The following is a 24,023-nucleotide window of genomic DNA, read 5'->3' as shown; positions in this document are numbered from 1 at the left end:
AGACCAAAGGAGTCAATTGCAGAGCTTCGGATGAAATATGACTGACAGACAGGTGAAACCTGATAATACTATTGAATATTGTTTTTGATATAAAAGAACAATCATAAGTAATATGGCCAGAATAAGAATAAAAGGTGGGAAATTTATATGTTTTTCTTTTATTACACTTTTTTATATTTATTTAAGAAGTATGATTATTATTAGTAGTATTTCTACTCATAAATATAGTTTCTGTTTGCAACAGATTAGATTTTGAAAAATGAGAAATCACCAAGTTGCTTTTGGTCAAAGTAAGTATGGGGAAATGCGATTTAATACAAGTATTGTCAGGACCAGAACGGAGACAGGACCCACTTGCATTGCGTTTCTCATAAGTTTTTATTGGAAGGAAGAGAAAGGGTTGCGCCTATGATCTGGTGTGCGCTGGACACGGTAAGCAAGTCGCTCCGGTACTCGGATTGTGCTCCGAACGCGAAAGTGGATCGGTAGCCAGGACAGGAGAGCAAAAACGTGGTCAGGGTCGCAAGCGAGTCGTAAACCAGAAAAGGAGAGAAGACGTAGTCGGGGGCAAAAGTAGTCAGAAGCTGGGACAGGAGAGCAGACGTGGTTAGGACCAAAAACAGGTCAAAGCCGGGGGCAGACGGGAGCAAAGAACAGGACAGGTGGGAGCCAGGGTCAAAAAAGGCTTGCCTAGTGTTTACTAAGGTTTTCAGACGGACTGTCAAAAGGGGACAGACAGGACTGGGTTTAAATACTGATCGGGAGCCAATCAGAACCCGGGGCAGTTGGCGTCAAAAGTGCGGGCACAGCTGAGTCACATCGGTAATCGTGACAAGTATAGATTGATCGTCACACGGCGCTGCTTGTCAATGCTGAAGTCCAGCTCATCTCCGAAGAGCAAGACGACTTTGTACACCGAAATGAGGGCGACCCGATGATCAAGGTTCTGTATCTGAGTCAGATCAGGAGGCTTCTCCTCCTTCTGATAACCATGGAAACCAGTACTACATATTTCGTGTTGAGGGGGAACCCCCACTCCCCCAAAAAAACGGCCTAGGAGGAATAGGAGCTGCCAGGCTGTACTTACCTGAGATACACCACAGGAAGTGGTGCTGTTTTATGACCCTCACGGTCAAAGGGATCCGTGAACTGTAAGGGAAGTTATTTTTTCCCCTCTGATTTTGATGACCGTAAAATTCGGACTACAATCCCCTATTTTATCCATTCTCATGAGTATATTCCCAAACAATGTACTTAATTTAATTTTACTTATTTTTTTATGAAAACAAGCTTAAAAACTTATGGACATAGGAATCCTAATTACTTATTATATTAATTTTTCCCCTGGTTGACTATTGCTGCAGGTGGGGACCGGCAGAGTTTAATATTCCTCCCTTGAATGAAGTGCTCTGTGCGGTCTTGATCCATTATCCATCCATCCATTTTCTGCACCGTTTATTCTCACCGGGGTCGCGGGGATCCAATATCCCCCTAACGATTATTGCTGAGAGCATGATATGTGTCGTGCTTGTTTTTTTCTTCTCGATGCTTCAGCCTAAAATGAACCCCACTTGAGAAGCCGTGGTACATTATCCCAGATCGCATATTGCTGTGAACAGGGACCGGCAGAGTGCATTTCTGTCAGGACTGGATGCTTTTTTTGCCGTTCTGCACTTGAGCGGTTGCGATTCATTATCCCCGATGGCATATTGCTGTGAGCTGGGACTGACAAAGCACACTTTTGCTGGGTCTGAAAGCTCATATTTGACGTTATTTACAACTAAAAGGAACTGCACTTGTTCGGCTGTGATCAATTATCCCGATACCTCATTTCTCGATAGGAATACCGTTCTGACCTGCCTAAATGAAAAGTGCGGTTGTGGCCATAGTCCATTATCCCAGTCGACTATAGCTGAGAGCTGGAGCTGGGAGAGCACATTTTTGTCATGCGTGGCAGCTCTTTTTTCTGTTATTTTTCGCTTTAAATGAACTGCACCCGTGCGCCGGCGGTCCTTTACCCAGTTGCCTATTGCTGCGAGTGGGGACCGGCAGCATTCACATTTGTCAGGTCAGGTAGCTATTTTTTGCCATTATTTCCTCCCATAATGAACTGCACTCTTGTGGTCGCGACCCATTATCCCAAATCTCATATTGCTGTGAGTGGGAAACAGTAAAAGGCCTTTCTTCAGGAGGCCCACCTAAAATGAAATGCTTGGTTGTGGCACGTATCAATCATCTTGTGTCGACTATTGTTGAGATTAGGGCAGGCAGAGCGCTTTTTTTTCTCGGTTCCAATTGCTTGGTCGTGCCATTGTGGCCCGTCAAAAATGAACTGCACTGTTTTAGCTTTGATCAAGTATGCTCGGGTGACTATTGCTGAGAATGGGCTGAAGGAGCAAATTTGTGTCGTGCATAGCGACTCTTTTTTACGTTCTTTCTACATAAAATGAAATGCACTTGTGCAGCCACGATCCATTGTCCCCTGTTGAATATTGCTGCAAGTGGGCCCGGCAGAGCTCGGAGGGTGGTAGATGGTTCTGGTCCTGATTAACTACTACAAACAAGGGGTTTAATTACTTTTCTTTTCTAGAACACGACCCAGGTTTTTATTTTGATTTGGGCCGCTGGAGCTCGCAATTTTGGCCCGCCTAGAATGAACTGCAATTTTTTTCGTCAAGATCCTTTATCCCCACTCGACTATTGCTGAAAGTGGAGGCCGAGAGAACAAATTTGTGTTGAGTGTGGTTGCTTTTTTCACCCCGTTCTTTCCTCCATAGATAAACAGTCCCCGTGTGCGCGCGATCCATTATCCCTGCTTCATTGCTACCGGGTGCTTGTTTGCGGATTTTGACAGATTACACGGGTTTTGGTACCCATTAACCACTACAAACAAGGAATTCAATTACTTTTCTGCTCTAGGTTTTGATTCCAATTTGGGCCGCTGGAACTTGCAATTTTGGCCTGCCTAGAATGAACTGCAATTTTTTGGGTGAAGATCCTTTATCCCCACTCGACTATTGCTGAAAGTGGGGGCCGAGAGAGGACATTTGTGGCATGCGTGGTTGCTTATTTCACCGCTTTCTTTCCTCCTATAAGCAGCCCTCGTGTGCGTGTGATCCATTATCCCCGCTTGACTGCTACGGGGTGCTTGTTCACCAATTTTGGTCCCCATTGACCACTACAAACAAGGGATTCGATTACTTTTCTGCTCTAGATCATGACCCAGGTAGTTATTTCGGTTTGGGCCACGGGAGCGTGACATTGTGGCTTGCCTGAAATGAACTGCACTTTTTTGGCCATGACCCTTTATCCCTGGTCGACGATTGCTGAACGTGGGGGGTTTTGATCCCCATTTACAATAATCAAGGGACTACTAGGTGAAAAAAGAAAGTTAAAAAAAATAATTTCAGCCCAATATTTATGCATGAAATGAAGGTGATTTTTTCGTAAGCTTGATTGAGCAAAAAAAGGGAGTGAACGGTTTTGGCGACGTCACACAGGGCCGGCCTTATTTGGTTTATTAGGCGGGGGCTGCAGCAAGCAAGGCAAGCAAGCGTGCAGGCGAAAGGCAGCCTGCAGCGGCCGGGAAGTGAGCGGCGGTGGACACGCGAAAACTTTCAACTTCAAACTTTGAAGTGACGAAAAGTGACCCGCACCAAAAAAAGTTGCGCAACTCGCCTCACAGGAAGAGAGTACCAACAAGACTGGGGCGAGTTTTTGCTCCTCTGCATCTTTTCTTTTTTGGGGGATAACTTGACCTCATTTTTACATTTTTATTTTTATTTTTATTTCCTAAGACTCGTGATGGTGTCATTCGCCTTTTTGATGCTATTGGGATTTATCGCGACTTCAGCCGCCAAGGTAAAAAATAAAACGTTATTCTTTTTTCCCTGAGAAGCCGTTTTGAAGGTAAAACTGAAGAAGGGCTGAGTGTAATGGTGTGTGGTTCGCGAACGAAACGGCTTTATGAGATGACTCTTTAAAACGAATGGGAGCCGGCTCCCCATCCGTAAATAGCTGGCTAGCTTTGAAACCCTCCCTCTCTCTCTCTTACACACTGTCTCTCTCTCTCTGTCTATCTCTGTGTTTCTTTTGCATTCATTTTCTCTCTGACTCTTTCTTTTTCTATATATTTTTCTTCATCTTTCTCTTTCTTTTTCTTTATCTTTCATTCGCTTTATTTTTCTCTCTCTTTCTTGACCTCTTTCTGTATTCCTCTTGCTTTCTTTTCCACTCTCTATTTCTCTCTTGTCTCTTTCTATCTATTTTTTGCTCTTTTTATCTTTCCTTTTTCTTTTTCTCTCCGTCTTTCTCTATTTCACTCTCTTTCTCCTGCCTCTTCCTCAATCCTGTCACATACCCCCTTTCTCTCTCTGTCTTTCTCTATTTTGTTCTCTTTTGCCCCTCTCTCTTTCCCTCTTATTCGCTCTCTTTCTGTCTTTCTGTCTTTCTGTCTTTCTATCTTTATATTTTTAACTCTCTCTTTCTGTTACTCTTTTCTCTCCTCTCTCTCTGTCTTCCTTGCTCTTTATCTCTCTCTTTTTCTCCCTTTTCTCTCTCTCTATTTTTATACAATTTGAAAATCAGTGTGTATTGAAACAATAAAGGATAATAGAATAGCATGATACATTTTCAAAATGGATGAATTTGGTGCATAATTATTATTATTATTGTCAGTAATAAATGATTCCAAATCGTATTTTAGAGCCGAAAAAACGACTCTTTTCATCGATCCCAGCCGTAAAAGCCTGTTCTCTAAAAAGACCCGGAATTACCATCCCGAGGGAGGGGGGGGGGAAAGGTCGCGTGCACGTTTGACTCCCTTAAATGCGTGCACTGTGCAAGACGTTGACGCGCACGCGCACGCACACCTCACGCACTCTTACGCAACGTTTACAATAAAGACGTTTTTTGTTCACTTTCGCGAAGTTTTGGGCATTTTATATTAATCAAATGAATTGATCATTTTTGTTTTGTTTCGCAGGTTGGCGAAGATGATCGAGAAGGTGAGTGGCAATTCAATAAATAAGTATATCAATAAATAACACTTAAAAAAAAAAACAATACCGGAAGTCCAAGTACAGTTAAGCGAGTAACCAGATTTCAGGATTTTTTAAAAATATATTTAGATTTTCGGGGTTATTTTCTTCTTAAATGTATTCATTTTAAAATAAATATGAATACAAATAGAAATAATATACGTCAAGGTAACAGCCACTATAACTTTTTTTTTTTTTTTTTAGCCTGTTAGCTTAATGCTAACAACAATCCGAAGCATCACAGTAACAATTTAAAGAAAGATTGTGCGATATTTGACCACTAGATGGCACTGCATTGTCTAATGCGAACGAAAACCGGTGCCAAATGAGCACAGTGGAGCAGCAAGATGAACAAACATGGCGGCTACTACTTGGTTTGGACTCTGCTATGAACAAGAAATACGAATTCCTCGACCTTTGAATGTTTACAAAAAAATAACATTGTAATGAGATTTCATGATTTTCATTTTATCTTAGTTTTTTTTACGGAATTAAGTTTTTTTTTTCACAAATAGGAGGCATGAGACATCATACACTGCCCCTTTAAGATTTGAAAAATTGAAACAAGGTTATTACAGTTAGTAGGATTTAATGGGACTTCTCAATCTAAATATGGTTATGACAATGAACAAACGTGACAAACAATTGAATGCTGTTCTTTCCTGGAAGATTGGAATGTCTAAAATGACTGTTTGCCATTTGAGCATCACCCGCATTTAGACACAGAACTATTGCCCTTTTTGGAAGTGCCATCCACCTAATTTCTTGTGCAAGGTTGTGATCGTGGCCAAAATATTTACATTCTGTGGGAGTAGAATGTCTATTTGGAAAACTTTTGAGTCAGCAAGACCAAAAATGCCAAGTCAGCTTTTTTTTGGCAGGTTTCATATCTGGGTCAACCGACTGCCTGTAAAAGATGGTGTACCTATTCAATGTGGTTTTGGACTGGGAGAGTAGAATGTCTTTCTGAAGAAAATGCTAAATCAGCAAAACCAAAAGTGCAAAATTAACTTTTTGGGGGCAATTTTTCGCATATAGGTCACCCCTTTTAACTTTATGCAAAACATTCTGTTAAAATTGAATGTTTTTTCTGGTATGGAAGAGTGTAATGTCTTTCTGGACAAACTTCTGAGTCAGCAAAACCAAAAGTGCTGAGTCCTTTTTTTTCTGGCATTTTCACCTCTAGTTTGCTTGTGAATGATTGTGATCTTCCCTTACTTGTTCGGTCTGGAAGAGTAGAATGTCTTTCAGGGAACCCTGCCGAGTCAGCAATACATAATCTGACGTTTTTAGGCTGTTTTCCTATCTTGGGTAACCTACCTAACTTCCTGTAAAAAATGGTGTTCATAATTATTGTCGTTCTGGCCTGGGAGAGTGGAAAGTGTTTTGGGGGAAAATGCTAAAATAGCAAATCCAACAGTACTGAGTGATCTTTTCTTTTGGCATTTTTCATATCTGGGGTAACATACCCGACTTCCGGTAAAAGATGGCGTTGATATTCATTGTCGTTCTGGCCTGGGAGAGTGGAATGTCTTTTGGAGGAAAATGCTGAAACAGCAAAACCAACAGTGCATAGTCAACCTTTCTTTTGGAAATTTTCACATCTAGGGTAACCTACCCGACTGTCTGTAAAAGATGGTGTTTTTAATTATTGTCGTTCCAGCCTGGGAAAGTGGAATGTGTTTTGGGGGAAAATGCTGAAACAGCAAATCCAACAGTACTTACTGAGTGATCTTTTCTTTTGGCATTTTTCACATCTGGGGTAACCTACCTTCCTGTAAAAGATGGTGTTGATATTCATTGTCGTTCCGGCCTGGGAGAGTGGAATGTGTTTTGGAGGAAAATGCTGAAACAGCAAAACCAACAGTGCGTAGTCAACCTTTCTTTTGGAAATTTTCCCATCTAGGGTAACCTACCTGACCGCCCGTGAACGATGGTGGTCATATCTAAACCCCTTTCCTTCTTCTTGGGTGGACAGAAACAGGAAATATATATATATATATATATATATATATATATATATATATATATATATATATATATTACTTGAATATATAATACTAGCATCGGCAGTGTTACACAAATGCGCAATTTACACACTATTAGCGTGCAAGCGCTTTGCTTAACAAGCTCTCTCAAGACAGGAAGTGCAAATCCACCTCTGGATCTTCCACATCTGTTCCCCATCGGGAGGTTAAGCAAGATGTTGAGCCACGACATGGTTTTCGCTCTGCCCCCCTTTAAAACCTTCCCCTATAAAACCCCCTGCCCCCCCAAGATCTTTTAGGCTTCTACTTGACCTCTCTTTGACTACTTCCTGTTTCGCAAGTTGAAAAAGCACTTTATTCCCACCGCAAGTTTTCTTGTGAGCAGTGTTGGGCGGGTTACTGGAAAAAAGTGTCATTTGTTACGGTTACTAGTTACTTGATTTAAAAAGTAATTGCCTAAGTCCCAAGATTACTAACAACCAGAAGTAAGGCAGTAATCTGAAAGTACTTAGTTACATATGAACCCGTCTAGACGATAAAAGAAATGGGACAAAACGGGACGTCTTCATATTCCTCGGGTAATCTTAAAAGCTTGCTAACTCATATAGCCGAGACACTCCATATCCATTTTGTCTTTAGTCTTCAAACCATTCAAAGATTTTCTTTTCTAATTCTGGGTTCTGTCCAAGATGTTTTCTTTTTTCCTCCAGGCATAATTTTATCATAAATTCTGTGTTTTTTTTATTTTTTTTAAAATGTTTTTTTGCCAACTTTGTCTCTTTTGTGGGTTTCTGTGTCTACCACAGAAATACTATACCAGTAATACTACAAAAATACTACACAATTACTGCAAAACTAAATATCAAATTCACTGCTTAAACACATGGACCTAATATATTATGTTGCTTTCATTTTGAAAAGAAAAAAAAAACGTAAAAATATTACAAAAATACCAAAGAAATACTACCAAAATATTACTATGATAATAATACAAAAATACGACAAAAATATTACAAATATTCTACTATGGAAATACCTTAAATATACTACAAAAAACACTACCATAATATGATAATACAAAAACACTACTACATAAATACCCTATAATACTACAGAAATATTGTAGCAAAACTACTGCAAAAGACAAACGATATACTAGAAAATATAGAAATATTACAAAAATACTACTATGGAAAATACTAAAAAATACTACTGCAGAAATACTACTAATATACTACAAAATAAAACGGTTGGAATGCTACAAAATTACTACAGAAATGCTATTAAAATAAAACTATGGAAATACTAAAAATACTACTGCAGAAATACTACTAATATACCACAAAATACAACGATTGGAATGCTACAAAATTACTACAGAAATGCTGCAAAAATAAAACTATGGAAATACTAGAAATTATACTACAGAAATACTCCTAATATACTACAAAATAAGACAATACACAAAATTACTACAGAAATGCTACAAAAATACAACTATAGAAATAGTAAAAATACTACTGCAGAAATACTAAAAATATTACTGCAGAAATAGTACTAATATACTACAAAATACAACGGTTGGAATACTACAAAATTACTACAGAAATGCTACAAAAATAAAACTATGGAAATACTAAAAATACTTCTGCAGAAATACTACTAATATACTACAAAATACAACGATTGGAATGCTAATAAATTACTACAGAAATGCGATTAAAATAAAACTATGGAAATACTAAAAATACTACTGCAGAAATTCTACTAATATACTACAAAATACAACGATTGGAATGCTACAAAATTACTACAGAAATGCTACAAAAGTACAACTATGAAAATACTAAAAATACTACTGCAGAAATACTACAAATATACTACATTTTAAAACGGTTGTCTACAAAATGACTACAGAAATACTACAAAAATACAACTACAGTCATACTACAAAACTAAATTAAGTGCTTAAAACAGCAGTCTAATATATTATTTTTGCTTTTCAAAACAAATTTGTTGAAACCTATCTATTTAAAACCAGAGATTAAAAAATATAACATGTAGAATTTCTGCATGTATATTAATTCATAAATGAAAAAAACGGCATAGGTGTCCAAGCTTGGTCCCCGGTGCAAATCTTTAACCCAATGCGGCCTCCACCCGGGTGTATACAGTAGGGAGAATATCAGTAGGGTGAAATTCAGTGACCTCATACTCCGCCCAAACCTTTTTGTATGTTGTGTTCCGCAAGCTTTTGCTAGCGGATGCCCACACTGGACCATCAGTGATATAGATGGCGTTCGAAAAGGCAGTAGTCACAGTACCAGAGACAAAAGTCTCTGTCTTTGTTGTGGGTTCCACATAGTACAATGACAATACAATTTATTCAATTTTTCTTTTCAAAGCATTATAAGTGACAAATGTATTGAGAGAAAAAAAGCAAACAAACGGGTGTCAGGACCAGAACGGAGACAGGACCCACTCGCGTAACTTTTCTTACAGTTTTATTGGGAAGAAGGGAAAGGAGTGCACACACGATTCGGAGATTGCTGGTCGGGGGGTGTAAGTTGCTCAGACGTGGAAGTGGGACTTCCGTGGTGAGCAATGGCAGTGCCGGGAACGGAAAAAACGGGTCAGTAGTCGGGGTAAAAGAGCAAAAACGTGGTTGATATCAGAAAATGGGTCGTTATTCGGGACGGGAAAACAGATGTGGTCGAGATCAAAACAGGTCATAATTGGGGATGGTCGAGATCAGACAGATCGTAGCGGGAGAAAAACAGGAGCAAAAACACAGGACTGGCGAAAAAGGGCCAGAAGTTTTATTTCCGTGGCGAGCGATGGGGGTGTCGGGAGCGGAAAAAACAGGTCAGTGGCCGGGACAAGAGAGCAAAAAACGTGGTTGAGATCAGAAAATGGGTCGAAGCTGGAAGAGGAGAGTAGACGTGGTCAAGAACAAAAAGGATCGTTATTTGGACCGGGTAACAGACGTGGTTGAGATCTAAACAGGTCGTATTTCGAGGGAGAGCAGAAGGAGCAAAAACACGGGATAGGCGAAAAAGGGCTTGCTGTGCAAAAACAGAGATTCGCAGATGGACCGACAAAAGGGTACTGACAGGACAGAGTTTAAATACTGACAGGGAGCCAATCTGTCAACAAGCTGCAGCTGGCGCCCACGGGCAGGGCTTATTGGGCGCCATGGCAACCATGACAACGGGAAAAACATGCAAAAACGAATACAGCTATTTCTACTACAAAACTGAAAGCTCCATGCCGCTTGAATGCAGCATTTTAGAACAGTCCATGACAAATATTCTTATATATGTGTATTGTTACTTGTCAGGACCAGAACGGAAACAGGACCCACTCGCGTAACGTTTACCACAAGTTTTATTGAAGGAACGAGAAAGGGGTGCGCCCACGATCCGGTGTTCGCTCTCGTACATGGCTTGTGATCCGAACACGGAAGTGGATCTTCTGTAGCGAGTGATGGCGGTGTCAGGGGCAGAAAACTGGTCGGTAGCTGGGACTGGGAGAGCAAGACGTGGTCGGGGTCGGAAACGAGTCGTAAGCCAGAACGGAAGAGTGGACGTAGTCAGGGGACAAGAAGAGGTCGTAAGCCGGGACGGGAGAAGAGACGTAGTCAGGAGCAAAACAGGTCGTAGCCGGAGACAGACGGGAGCAAAAACGGGACAGGTGTGAGTCAGGGTCGAAAAAGGGCTTGCCATGTAAAAATAGATTTGCAGACGGACTGACCAAAGGGGACAGATAGGAGTGGTTTTAAATTGGGACCGGGAGCCAATCAGAGTCCACGGCAGTTGGCGCCAAAGGAGCGGGCACAGGTGATTTACATCGGTAATCATGACACGTCTATGTGAATGCACCATTTGCACCATTCATTATCACACTATTTTATGGTACCAGAGGCAAATGTTCACATGTTAGAATAATTAAAAAAAACGTTTTATATTCAATGCATTGTGAGTGACGGATTTAACATGTGGAACGCATAACGGAATTAAAATTCGTCTCTGGTACTGTGAGATAATGTGATAAGGAATGGTGCGTTCACTGAAGCATGGATTTTATAGTTTCATAGTCAAAGAAGTACTACTACCCTCATCAATCATTGTCATGACTGTTTTCAAATGCTGCATTCAATCAGCGAGGATTTTTCAGTTTTGCAGTAGAATAAGCTGCCTTAATTGTATTTCTTTGTATATTTTTCCTCGTTTGCTTTCTCCCGAAGGCCGATCCGAGACCATGTTGCCAAGGTGTTGGAAACAAACAAGCGAGTCTAATGATGACAGAGTGCTCCGTCTTTGCCTCATAAAAGATCTTTGATGTTTTCAAAGCAGATGTTTTTGCCTCACCTTTTTATATTGGCACACATATCCAAGACACTCCAACTGTTTTTCCCCGTTATCGAATCCAATTTTTGCTTTTAACATGTCATTTCTCCGGATAGGTAATTGTAGCTTATCGCTCTCACTTTCTCGGGGTCAGTCCGAATTCCATCCTCACTGATGACATGCCCAAGAAATTTCACAGTCCGTCTGAGGAAAAAACACTTTTTGGGTGCGAGCTTGAGGTTGTGTTCCTTAAGGCGAGTAAACACCATCTGCAGGCGTTGGAGTGCAACTTCCTCTGTGGGGGCAAACACCATCAGATCGTCGAGGTAACATAATAGGCTCATCGACACCCTGGCCACAAGAATCGATGGTTTTGATAGCAGGGCTCTCAGAACCATCGAGAACATCAGGTGGCCCCAGCGAGTCTCCAATAAAGAGCTCAGAGCCCGCACGTGCCAGCCCCAAGCATCTTCCTTGGTCGCACAACGCCGCACCCGCTGGTTTGGCCATGTCCTTCGTCTACCACCAGACCATCCGACACGAGCCATTCTCCAGTTTGACCCAAAGGCCGCAGGCTGGAGACGACCACGAGGGAAACCCCGCACTCGATGGCTCGACGTCGTTGCGGGCGACCTCCAACAACACGGAGTTGCCGTAGAGGATGCAGAACAGCTGGCACAAGACCGCCAGCATTGGAAAAACCTGGTTCATCTGGTCGGCTCAACGCACAGGGACGGGACCCCCCGACCTTCGCTGGAGCAATAAGGAAGGAAGGAAGGACCAAAGACACCTGTTTTGCTCTCATCTCATCTCATCTCATTAGCTACACCGCTTATCCTCAGTAGGGTCGCGGGGGTGCTGGAGCCCATCCCAGCAATCATCGGGCAGTGGGCAGGGGACACCCTGAACTGGTTGCCAGCCAATCGCAGGGCACACGGGGACAGACAACTCACTCGCTCATTCACACCTAGGGACAATTTGGACCGGCCAATTCACCTGAAATGCATGTCTTTGGAATGTGGGAGGAAACCGGAGTGCCCGGAGGAAACCCACGCAAGCACGGGGAGAACATACAAACTCCGAACAGGAAGTCTGGAGCTGGATTTGAACCCACGCAGGAGGTTCCCAAGACATGAACTGTGCTGCACATGTGCTAACCACTGCCCCGCCGTGCTGCCCTGTTTTCGCTCTATCTTTTCCTAATCTACTGTTTTAGTTTACACTCTGGCCTGTTTTATCAACTTGTATGGATTAGAATAAAAAAAAATCCTTGCTCAATTCATTTGCTGTCGTTAACTTATATAAACATCAAATATCAGGGTTGGTACGGGTGTTTGAAATCCTTGAAAATGCTTGAATTACCATGTTGTTTTTTTCAAGGAGTGAAGCGTTTTTGAATTTTGGGTGAAGTGCTTGTACCGTAAATTCCGGACAATAAAGCGCACCTGATTCTAAGCCGCACCCACCACATTTTAAGAGGAAAACCGATTTTGTCCTTACACAAGCCGCACCTGTATATAAGCCGCATGCGCCTAAATTAAAAAAATGTAACACAAACACAAAATGAACCCAAACCCGACTTTAAGTCCCGCGATTGAAACTGAATGTCTTTCATAAAAGTACACAGTCCAAAAATCACACCTGGCAAAATGAACGGAAAATGATACCGGCACTTAAGGTTTGATGCAGACCTGCAGAGTCCGGGTCCCGTTGAAAGTAATCCAAGGAAAAAAGTGTATATTTCCAAAGGTAAGGGTGGGAAAAATATATATCCACTATTGTCCGCCAAGTCCATAAACAGGTCTCACCTTTACCCCACTTCTCGTCACCCCGCGTTTGTTCCGCCCCTTCTTTTTCATTCGCCCGTGCAAAACATATCGAATAAGTGTCTAAAATAAATACCGATAAATACATTACAAAAATATACAGTTGCAAATACAAATTATACATGGTTACACATATTTAAAGACGGTACACCGAGAGATTTTTTAAAGCGTTAATAATAATAATATAACTTTCATCCCAAACGGTGCCTGTGACAGGGTAGTTAATGGTAGCAACACGCTAGCAACACGCTCGCAACACAGTAAACGGGTCTGTTAAAAAAATATAACGTACTTGTAAAAATCACGGTAAACCGTCCTCATCTTCCCCCTTAGAACTGAAGCCATCAAAGTCGTCTTCCTCAGTGTCCGAAAGAAACATTGTCATATAGACGTCGTCCCACGCTCCCTTATTCCAAAACACGCTAGCAACACTGCTCGATTGCTTTTAGCTTGAAAGCTGCGTCATGTGCCTTTCATTTTGCATTTTGCATGATGAGGGTATGTCTACGCTAATTTAATTTACGCACAAGCCAAGAAGTTGCAGTCTTCCTCGGCGCATATATTCCAGCGGTCTAAAGCTTACCTTTTGTACTCGAGCGCCGCTGGCGGCCGTTAAAAAAATGACATAAATTGGCCGCATCACTGAATAAGCCGCAGGGTTGAACGTTTGGGAAAAATGTTGCGGCTTATAGTCCGGAATTTACGGTAAATGCTTGAAACGAGCAAGTGTGCTTAAAAATGACGCCAACACAGCTCTCTAGTGGCTTTGCTATGCACATTACATTTCTAATTGCCTCGGGATTGATGGCATCTCGCATTAGTTTGTACGGCATTGTTCATTAAATTGTCATCGCCCCCTACGGGTTGCACCCAAACCCACAGGTGCATGCTACACCTAAACAGGGCACTATAAAGTGTGTATTAGTAAAAGGAATACATATAAATTAAGGAGTCACATTTTGTTGTCATGATTACTGAAGAGACTCACCCGTGCCCGCTCATTTAACGCCAACTGCCGCGGGTTCGGATTGGCTCCCTGTCCCTATTTAAAACTAGTCCTGTCAATCCCCTGTTGTAAGCCCGTCTGCGAACCTCAGTGAACACTAGGCAAACCTTTTTCGACCCTGACTCACACCTGTGCTGTTTTTTGCTCCCGTCTGTGTCCGGCTTCGACCCGTTTTGATCCTGACGACATCTGCTCTCCCGTCCCGGCTTACGACCTCTTTTTGTCCCCGACTACATCTAGTCTCCCGTTCTGGCTTACGACTCGCTTCCGACCCCGACCACACCTTGCTCTCCCAGTCCCGGCTACCGACCCGTTTTTTTCCGTCCATGACACCGCCATCGCTTGCTACGGAAGATTCACTTCCGCAATCAAAACACCATCCGAGTACAAGAGCGACTTGCTTCCCGCGTCCAGCAGCCCTTTCTCTTTCCTCCAATACAACTTGTGAGAAAGGTAACGCAATTGGGTCCTGTTCCCGGTCTGGTCGTGACATAAATCCACACGCTTGATTAAAAATTGCATATGTAAATCGCAGATATATTTGTGACCCTGCAATATACAAGATTTCCAACAAGGTTTTACTTTAAATGGTACTGGATAGATTGAAAAATTGGCTTTAACGGTTCTTAAAAAGTGCTTGAATTTGGCCACGAAACGCTGATTTTTACTGGGATTGTCACGGACCAGGAACGGAGACGGGACCCAATTGCGTTCGTTTACTTTATTTAGAAGGAAGAAAGGACTTGCACCCACGATCCGATGATCGTCGGTCACAGGTAGCAGATAGCTGGGAACGCGGAAGTGGCACTTCCGTGTCGAGCGAAGGCAGTGTCGAGAGCGAGAAAAAACAGGTCGATGGCCGGGACGGAGGAGCAAAACATAAAGGGGTCCATAAAAGAGGTCGGCAACGGGAATCAGACGGAAAACAGGGCAGGATAGATTCAGGAGTCACAAAAGCTTGCCTTGCGTGTAGCGTAGGTTTGCAGACGATCTGACAAATGTTGACAGGAAGGCGGGGGTTTAAAAAAAGGAAGCAGCCAATCAGCGTCTGAGCAGACTCAGGTGCCCCGTATCAGTAATCATGACAGGGATAGCCAAGAATGAGTTCTAAAGGGGAATCGTCAAATTGGGCCTCCAACACATCTTGACCAATAAAGCACAGGTGTCAAACAGGCGGCCCGCGGGCCAGATCAGACCCACTAGGGGATTGAATCCGGCCCAGGAGACAACACTCAGAGAAGCGCAAGAGAAAAACAAGCTGCAGGTTGAAATATGTCAACTTGATGTTGCTAAAGAAAGGTGCTTCGAACAATGACACTGCACTTATATTTCTTTTTCTCTCCCTCTCTCCCTCTTTTCCTCCCCTTTTCTCCCACTTTCTGTCTTTTTCACTCTGTGTCTCTCTTTTTCTCTTCCTTTGTTGCTCTTTGTCTCTTTGTCTCTTTCTCTCCCTGTGTCTTTTTAACTTATTTTGCTCTAACTTCCTTTTTTCCTTTTCTCTATTTTCTCTTTCTCTCTTCCTACCCTTCACGCTTTCTTTTCTCTTTTCTCTCCTTCTGTCTTTCTATTCGTTCCCTCTCACGACTTCTCTTGATCTCTTTTGTTTCTCACGCTTTTCTTTTTCGTTTTCTTCTTTCTTACTTTCTTTCTTTGTTTATGTCTGTCTTTCTTTCTTTCTTTCCTTCCATCTTTTCTTTTCATTCTTCCTTTTTTCTTTGTTTGTTTCCTTCTTTCTTTCTTTCTTTATTTTTTCTTTCTGTCTTTCTTTCTATTTCTGTTTGGATTTCTTTTTCTCTCTCTTTCTTTCCCCCTCTCCCATTGTTTCTCTTTTTATCCCTTTTGTTTAACATTCTCTGTCTCTCGCTCGCCTTTATCTTTCTCACTCTCTTTCTCCCCTTTTCTCTTTCTTTGTCCCACCCTCTCTCTTGTTCTCTCCCTCTCTTTCTCTTATTTCTTTCTCTCTTTTTCTTTTTCCTCAATCTACTAGTCTTTCTTTCTTTCTCTCTTTCTTCCTTTCGTTGTTTCTTTTTTCTTACTTTTTTTCTTTGTTTATGTCTGTCTCTCATTCTTTCTTTCTCTTTTTCTTTCTTTCTTTCTTTATGTCTGTGTTTCTTTCTTTCTCTCCATCTTTTCTTTTAATTCTTCCTTTTTTCTTTCTTTCTTTCTTTCTTTTTTCTTTCTGTCTTTCTTTATTTTTCTTTCTTTCTTTCTTTCTTTCTTTCTTTCCATCCCTCCTTTTCATTCTTCCCATGCTCTCTCACTTTCTCTCTTTCTTTGTCCCGCTCTCTCTCTTCTTTTCCCTCCCTCTTTCTCTTATTTCTTCATCTTCTCTTTTTCTTTCCCTTTAATCTACTCGTCTGGCCCCCGACAGAATGTTTGATCTATCGTGTGGCCCCCGTGTTAAAATGAGTTTGACACCCCTTGATGAAAGGATTTTTCACAATTTATTACCATCAATCAGTTTGCCTGATTCAAAGTAAATAGTAATTGGATACATTCAATATCCGTCCCTTTTCTTGACTAACTATCTGACAAAACAAACCAGCTCGAGTAAAAGTAAGAAAAAGAGGAGTTTAATCTTTCTTTCGGAGCATTTAAATAAATGTCAGATAACCTCAAAGAAACGCGGTGAATAAATTGAGTCAAATCTGACGGGCTGTCAAGTTTTCAACCAGCAATCGAAAATGTCATCACCATCTTTGAATCGTAACGTCATACCTGGACTGACCCGGAAGACTGATACAGAATTCTGATGAACAGTCCCAGTTTCAGGATAAGGTTAAGTTAATCTTCTTTTACACATATTGTTAAGTCAAAATTCCGAAGTAAGGCACCACACCACAAGGTGGTGCCTCTTTGTTATGTTGTACTGCTGGAATACTTCGCTATAGACCACAGGTGTCAAAGTGCCGGTTCGCGAATCCGGCCCGTGAGACAAAGCTGAGGGAAGCGCAAGAGAAAAACGAGCTGCAGGTTGAAATATGTCCAGTTGATGTTGCCAAATCCAGGCGCCTCTCACAAATGCTGTACTTGTATTTCTTTATTCTCTCTCTCTCTCTCTCTTTCACTCTCTCTCTCGTACTCCCTTTTTCTCTCACCTTCTATCTCTCTCTCTTTCACTCGCTCTGTCTCTCTTTTTCTTTCTTTGTTCCTCTTCTTCTCTTTCTCTATCTGTGTCTTTACCTTATTTTGCTCCCCCTTCCTTATTTTCTTTTTCTCTGTATTTTCTCTCTCTCTCTTGCATCAACATCCTCTTTCTCCCCTTCTCTCTTTCTCTCTTTCTATTTCTGTTTGGATTTATTTTTCTCTCTCTTTCTTTCCCGCTCTCTCACTATTTCTCTTTTTATCTCTTTTGTTTAGCATTCTCTGTCTCTTGCTCTCTTTTATCTCTCTCTCTCTCTTTCTCCCTTTCGCTCTTTCTTTGTCCCACCCTCTCTCTTGTTCTCTCCCTCTCTTTCTCTTATTTCTTTCTCTCTTTTTCTTTCTCCTTAATCTACTAGTCTTTCTTTATTTCTCTTTTTCTTTTTCGTTTTCTTCTTTCTTATTTTCTTTCTTTGTTTATGTCTGTTTTTCTTTCTTTTTTCTTTCTGTCTTTCTTTCTTTCTTTTTGTCTTTCTTTCTATTTCTGTTTGGATTTCTTTTTCTCTCTCTTTCTTTCCCCCTCTCTTACTATTTCTCTTTTTTATCTCTTTTGTTTAACATTCTCTGTTTTTTGCTCTCCTTTATCTCTTTCTCTCTCTTTCTCCCTTTCTCTCTTTCTTTGTCCCACCCTCTCTCTTGTTCTCTCCCTCTCTTTCTCTTATTTCTTTCTCTCTTTTTCTTTCTCCTCAATCTACTAGTATTTCTTTCTTTCTCTTTTTCTTTCATTGTTACTTTTTTTCTTACTTTCTTTCTTTGTTTATGTCTGTCTTTCTTTCTTTCTTTCTCTCCAACTTTTCTTTTCATTCTTCCTTTTTTCTTTCTTTCTTTCTTTCTTTCTTTCTTTCTTTCTTTCTCTCGCTCTGTCCATCTCTCCTTTTCATTCTTCCTACCTCATTAGTCTGGCCCCTGAGAGAATGTTTGTTCTATCTTGTGGCCCCCCGAGTTAAAATGAGTTTGACACCCCTGGTCTATAGTATAGACAATGTAAATGAGATTCAGCTCTCTGCTCCCCTCATGGTTGTCGCCAGGGTTGGGTAGGGTTACTTTAACTGGATTACTTTCAATTACTTTTGGATTACTCCAATACCGAATATGCTAATAAAAGACAAAAGAAACTAAATATGAATAAACTTTTTACCCCTTCTTCTTTCCTTGTCTGTGCCTCACCTTTAGTGGCACCCCGCGTTTCTTCCGCCCCTCATTTTTCGTTCACACGTGCAAAACATATCAGAATAAGTGTCTAAAATAAATACAAATAAATACATAAAAAAATATACAGTTGCAAAATACATATTATCATTTACAGGCTCGCATAGGCTAAAGGGGCGAAACAAAGCCTGCAATTGGCTGAAAAAGATGAATGCGAATAGCAAGTTTGCTTGAACTACGGCATAGAGAAAACATGTTTTAATATTCTGTATTTGTAAATATTTTACTCTCCTGGATTTACTAGATTCACGGATAAAAGAGGACCATGGTTGCACATTATTATTGAACGCAACGACTTCGGTGAGCTACTCCGGCTATATATTTTCCCAGTATCTTGTTTCAGACTGATCTCGATGTTTCTGTGATGAGTCTATTTTTAAATTAAACTCAATTCCAAGTGTTTATTGTCATATGCACAGTAAAGTTGCGAGCGAAAAAGAAAATAGAAACTAAGAAATGTTTGGCATTTCTTGAATCCCAAGACTTTAACCTTCCGAATGATATTTGGAACGATGCATTCGAGTGACATCGTACAGACAATGTTTCCTTACATGTCTGAGACACGCATTTGCTTCTTTGCAAGCTTTCGGAATGTTAAGGGGGTAATAAGTATGACTGAACTATCCGACTGTTTTGTCGACGTTCCCATTGTAGCGCCTTATAATCCGGTGCGCCTTATGTATGGAAAATAGAGGACCAAAAACTATTTTTGGGGGGTGCGCCCTATAACCCGGTGCGCCTTATAGTGCGGAAAATACGATACAGGGGTTACACATATTTACAAAGAAAGACGGTACACCGAGAGAGTTTTCAAAGCTTTAATAATAATATAGCTTTGACAGGGCAGTTAATGGTAGCAACATTCGAGTGCCGCTAGCGGCCGTTAGAAAAATGACATAAATTGGCCGCATCACTGAACAAACCGCAGGGTTGAAAGTTAGGGAAAAAAGTAGTGGCTTATAGTCCGGAATTTACGGTAATCATATGGTCTTGTCTTTTCGGTTCGATATCTCAATCTGTCATTTCGTGTTGCAGACCATCTGAAACGCCGTCTAAAGGAATACGGCCTGTTCACCCCGTTCAGCACCGACGCCCACGGACGCTTCCTATCCCACCTGTTGTCGGCCACCCACAAACAGCGAATCAGGAGGGAGGTTTCCACCACGCCGCCGCCGATGCCAGCCCCGGTCCTGTCGGATCAGCATCTTTTCTTCAACATCAGCGCCTTTGGGAAGGAGTTCCACCTGCGACTGAGACCCAACAACCGGCTGGTGGCACCGGGGGCGACAGTGGAATGGCCCGACGACCAAGGGACCGCGGACGCGACTCCCCGACCGGACGCCAACCGGACCGGATCCCACGGGACGGAGAGGATAGGCTTGCTGAAGACGGACTGCACCTTCGTGGGGGACATCACGGACGTCCCCGGGGCCTCGGTTGCCATTAACAACTGCGACGGACTGGTAAGTGTGCTGTCGCTTGACCTTATCCAGGGACCGGTTTCGGGGCCTTCAGAACTCTGGACGTTTCTTTACGTCAGTGTTTTTACTGCGCATTGTTCTTCAGAGGCTGTATATATCCATGTTTGTTACGCTTGAGTGGCCGTTAATTGGCGAAGCCCCCCGATCTCCTCGAAAGCTACCCCTTCCCAACATAAAACAAGAGCGGTCTTTTGTGCAGTCGGACCTCCCCGTAACCTGTCGTTAAACATTGGAGCGATATTTAGAAAAGGAATCACCCACGGTTTTTTTAAGGAGATTCCCCGGGAAGAGTAATGCTTAGCATGATGTTAAGCACAGGTGTTACACAGGCGGCCCGCGGGCCAGATCAGGCCCACCAACGGTTTAAATCCGGCCCGATTATAGGCACTAACAAAACATGCTGCACCAAATGATTTAGTATTTAGTCATTTCAGGTGAAACCTGAAAAACACATGAAATAGAAAATAAAATATTTGCAGATCAAAGCGGCGCTGCCACGAGCGGCTGCCTTTTCCAGCAGCTGCCCTATTGTTTTATTGTCTGCTCCTATCTTCGGTGTTTTTCTTCCCGTTTTGACAACTACACTATGGATTACTTCTATCCTATGGACATGGGTTTTAGCGCACAAAAATGCGTCTATTCAAGGAATCAACTCCTTGCCCTGAAGAATTCTCGTGCCGGCGTGATGAAGGGGCCTATCGTGGAAGAAGAGCCGGAGCTAGCTAAGTGGCTAGCGGCGTTATAAGTCTTAGGTACCATCCGTAATCATGGTAAATGCGAACTCACGACCAAATAAGATCATCGAGTGCTGGTGGAAAACATCGAAGCGCACAGGGAGCGCAGTTGCTGTGTTTTGCGGAAACGTGGCTCACGTTTAGCATTCCGGACACTAACGTGTAGCCACCTGGAGCTACCCGGAGCTATCCGGCTTCAACCCCGCTAAACAGAGACACGAAAGCCGGGGGGAATCGGAGAGGAGGCGGACTTGCTAACACGAGGTGGTGTATCCCTGGATTTTCACAAAGAAAAGATTTCCATCTGCCGCAGGGATGTCGAACTTTTGGACTAGCGTGACGTCATCCACTCCGCTACAAGCACCCCTAGGGCATCATGTTAATCTGTTGATAAACAACGGGGTAGACTGCTGGAAGTGTGAATTTCCCTATGGGGATGAATAAAGTATCTATCTATCTATCTATCTATCTATCTATCTATCTATCTATCTATCTATCTATCTATCTATCTATCTATCTATCTATCTATCTATCTATCTATCTATCTATCTATCTATCTATCTATCTATCTATCTATCTATCTATCTATCTATCTATCTATCTATCTATCTATCTATCTATCTATCTATCTATCTATCTATCTATCTATCTATCTATCTATCTATCTATCTATCTATCTATCTATCTATCTATCTATCTATCTATCTATCTATCTATCTATCTATCTATCTATCTATCTATCTATCTATCTATCTATCTATCTATATCTAACAAAACAAAGTAAAGAACAAAACGATTATAGCTTTTTACACACTGAACAGACAACAGTGAGAGAAGCGCAAGAGGAAAATGAGCTGTAGTTTTGAATATTTCCACCGGATGTCACCAAAGCCTGTTAACACTTGCAAAACAATTGTGGTAGTATTTCTCCATTTCTCTGACTCACTTCTTTTTTATTTATTTCTCCCTCGTTTTCTTTCTCCTGTTTACCTTCTCTTTCTCTCCCTTTTTCTCTTTTCTCTATTTTTATCTTACTCTCTGACTCTTTCTTTTGCTCTGTCTTGCTCTTTTTCTATTTTCTCTCTCTAATTTACACTTCAATTCTCTTTTTTTCTATTTTTCTTTCTTTCTCACCCTCTTTCTTTCCCTTTTTGACCTCTCTCTCTCTCTCACCTCACTTTGTCTCTTTTTTTCCTGCTGACTCTTTTTCTTTCTGTCGTTTCACTTCTCTTATTCTTTTTATCTTTCTCTTTTTTTCACTTTCTTTTTCTCTCTATATTCATTTCCCCCTTCTTCTCCATTCATATCTCTATTCTGCTCTCTCTTTTTCTCTCACTGTTACTCTGTCTCCCTATCTGTTATCGCTCTCTCTTTCCCTCCCTCTCTTTCTCTCTCTTTTTCTCCCTCTCTCTTTCTCTTAAACTCGCTAGTCCGGCCCCGGTGATATTTTTTTTAGCATTTGTGGCCCCAGCTAAACCGAGTTGGACACCCCTGATGTTAGGTATCCCCATCCCGTCCCCAAAACGTTCCTGGTTCGGTATGTAGATGCTGAAATGAACGAAATGTATCACGACACGATTAATAATCAACATTTAATGTTTATTTTTTGATATTTTTTTGTAATTTTTGAAGAACCATGCGCTGCTAAGAGTAACACATTGTGCTTCACTTGCGGCAAAGATAAGAGTTGTCTTTCTCTACTCTCAAACTTCGTCTTTCTTGATGAAAGACAGACTTTTTTTCTTAAAAACCTAGAGTTGTCTTCTAAATTGTCCTCGTAAAATAGCTTCTTCTTCCTGAGCAAAAACTATCCTTTGTTGTCAGTGAAAATGAGTGTATTTTTCTCAGATAAACTAGCGTCTCATAAGTGGCAGTCGATCTGTTTTCTACACAAACAGGGAATGTTTTCCGTTTATCATGATTCAATTAAATGCTATACCTTCAGCAAATATGAGCTTAATCTTTTTCGACGAAAACTATCTTTGTATTCTAATTCGTCGAAAGTGAAGAGTCAAATCGAGTCATGTTTATATGTGACGCCCTTAATCACAAGGAGTCTCAAAGGGCTGCACAGACCACATATTATTGCCAACCACAGGCTATTATGACACTATCCCCTGATCTAAAACTTACATGAGGGCAAGGAAAAACTCAAAATCCTCAGCATGAGGAAAATGAAGAAACCTTGAGAAGGGGCAGCACATAAAGTAATTCCCCCTTCCAGGATGACCAGGCCAAAATGGATGTTGCATAAACAAACAATAATAAAAAAAATAAAAAATAATTTAAATATATGATAAAATAAGTCAAGTCAGGTCACATTTACTTGTGACGCCCAAACCACAGATTATTGCAAACTACAGACTATTATGACACCATCTCCTGATTTAAAACCTACATGAGGGCAAGGGAAAACTCAAAAACCTCAATATGAGGAAAATGTAGAAACTATGAGAAGGGGGTAGTACCCCTTCCAGGACGACCAGGCTGCAATGGATGTTGCCATAAGAAACAATTAAATAAAAAATAATATATGAAAGAATTAAAGTGAGTGTCTCCTTCTTTACAAGTTACTGCAGTTGTCTTTTTCTACAAAACCTAGCAATATCTTGTAATTCCTCGTTCGAAACCAGAGTCTTCTTTTTCAACAAAAACTAGCTTCGTCTTTTGCCATACGAAATTTGACAACTTCTAATTCATCAGTGGAAATAAGCCTTTTTTTCACAACAAAATAAGCTTTATCTTTTTCTACAAAAACTATCCATTTCTTCTCATTTGTCAGTGAAAATGAGTGTATTTTTCTCCAAAATACTAGCATCTTAGCATGGTGGACAATTAAAACGAATCCATTCTGTTTTATACACCAACAAGTTTTCATTTTTTACAATCCTATATCTTCAACAAATATTAGCTTAAATCTTTTCCAATGTAAAACTATCTTTGTATTCTAATTCTCCCGGGCCGCGCGATGGAGCGAGTTCGGCGGACGCGGCGTCACACGGCGCAACGCGAGAAAAGGCGGCGGGCGTGATCGGGCTACCCCCGTAACTGGGGGGAGCCCGCTCGTCCGACGACCCCAGTAGCGCGGCGCGACGACAGGCAGCCGTCCGCGCGCGATGGCCGAAGGGCGGCGGACGTGCGCGGGACCTTCGTAACTGTGTCGGTGTCGTGCGTATCGCGTCCGAAAGTACTTGCGCTGCGGGTTAGGGGCTCGCTCGCGGGAGCGACCGAACGGCACCCGCGGTAAGAA

At 41.6% G+C, this 24,023-nt stretch overlaps 1 protein-coding gene across 1 annotated transcript in view; it reads left to right on the top strand.

Annotated features, from left to right (window-relative positions):
• The first annotated feature begins 3,575 nt into the window (after positions 1–3,575).
• Positions 3,576–24,023, top strand: part of adamts3 (ADAM metallopeptidase with thrombospondin type 1 motif, 3) — a 325,580-nt gene continuing 305,132 nt past the window's right edge. Inside the window, exons 1-3 of the mRNA XM_088336583.1 lie at positions 3,576–3,861; positions 4,985–5,006; positions 19,594–20,021. Of these exons, the coding sequence (XP_088192709.1) occupies positions 3,805–3,861; positions 4,985–5,006; positions 19,594–20,021 (507 nt within the window). The 5' untranslated portion in view covers positions 3,576–3,804. The remainder of the gene's footprint in view (positions 3,862–4,984; positions 5,007–19,593; positions 20,022–24,023) is intronic.

The sequence above is a fragment of the Urocampus carinirostris genome, chromosome 5, assembly GCF_059441175.1.
Source record: "Urocampus carinirostris isolate Australia breed hairy pipefish chromosome 5, RoL_Ucar_1.0, whole genome shotgun sequence".
Taxonomy (NCBI): domain Eukaryota; kingdom Metazoa; phylum Chordata; class Actinopteri; order Syngnathiformes; family Syngnathidae; genus Urocampus; species Urocampus carinirostris.
Note: the sequence above shows the minus strand (reverse complement) of the source record. Positions and strands in the feature narration are given on the sequence as shown.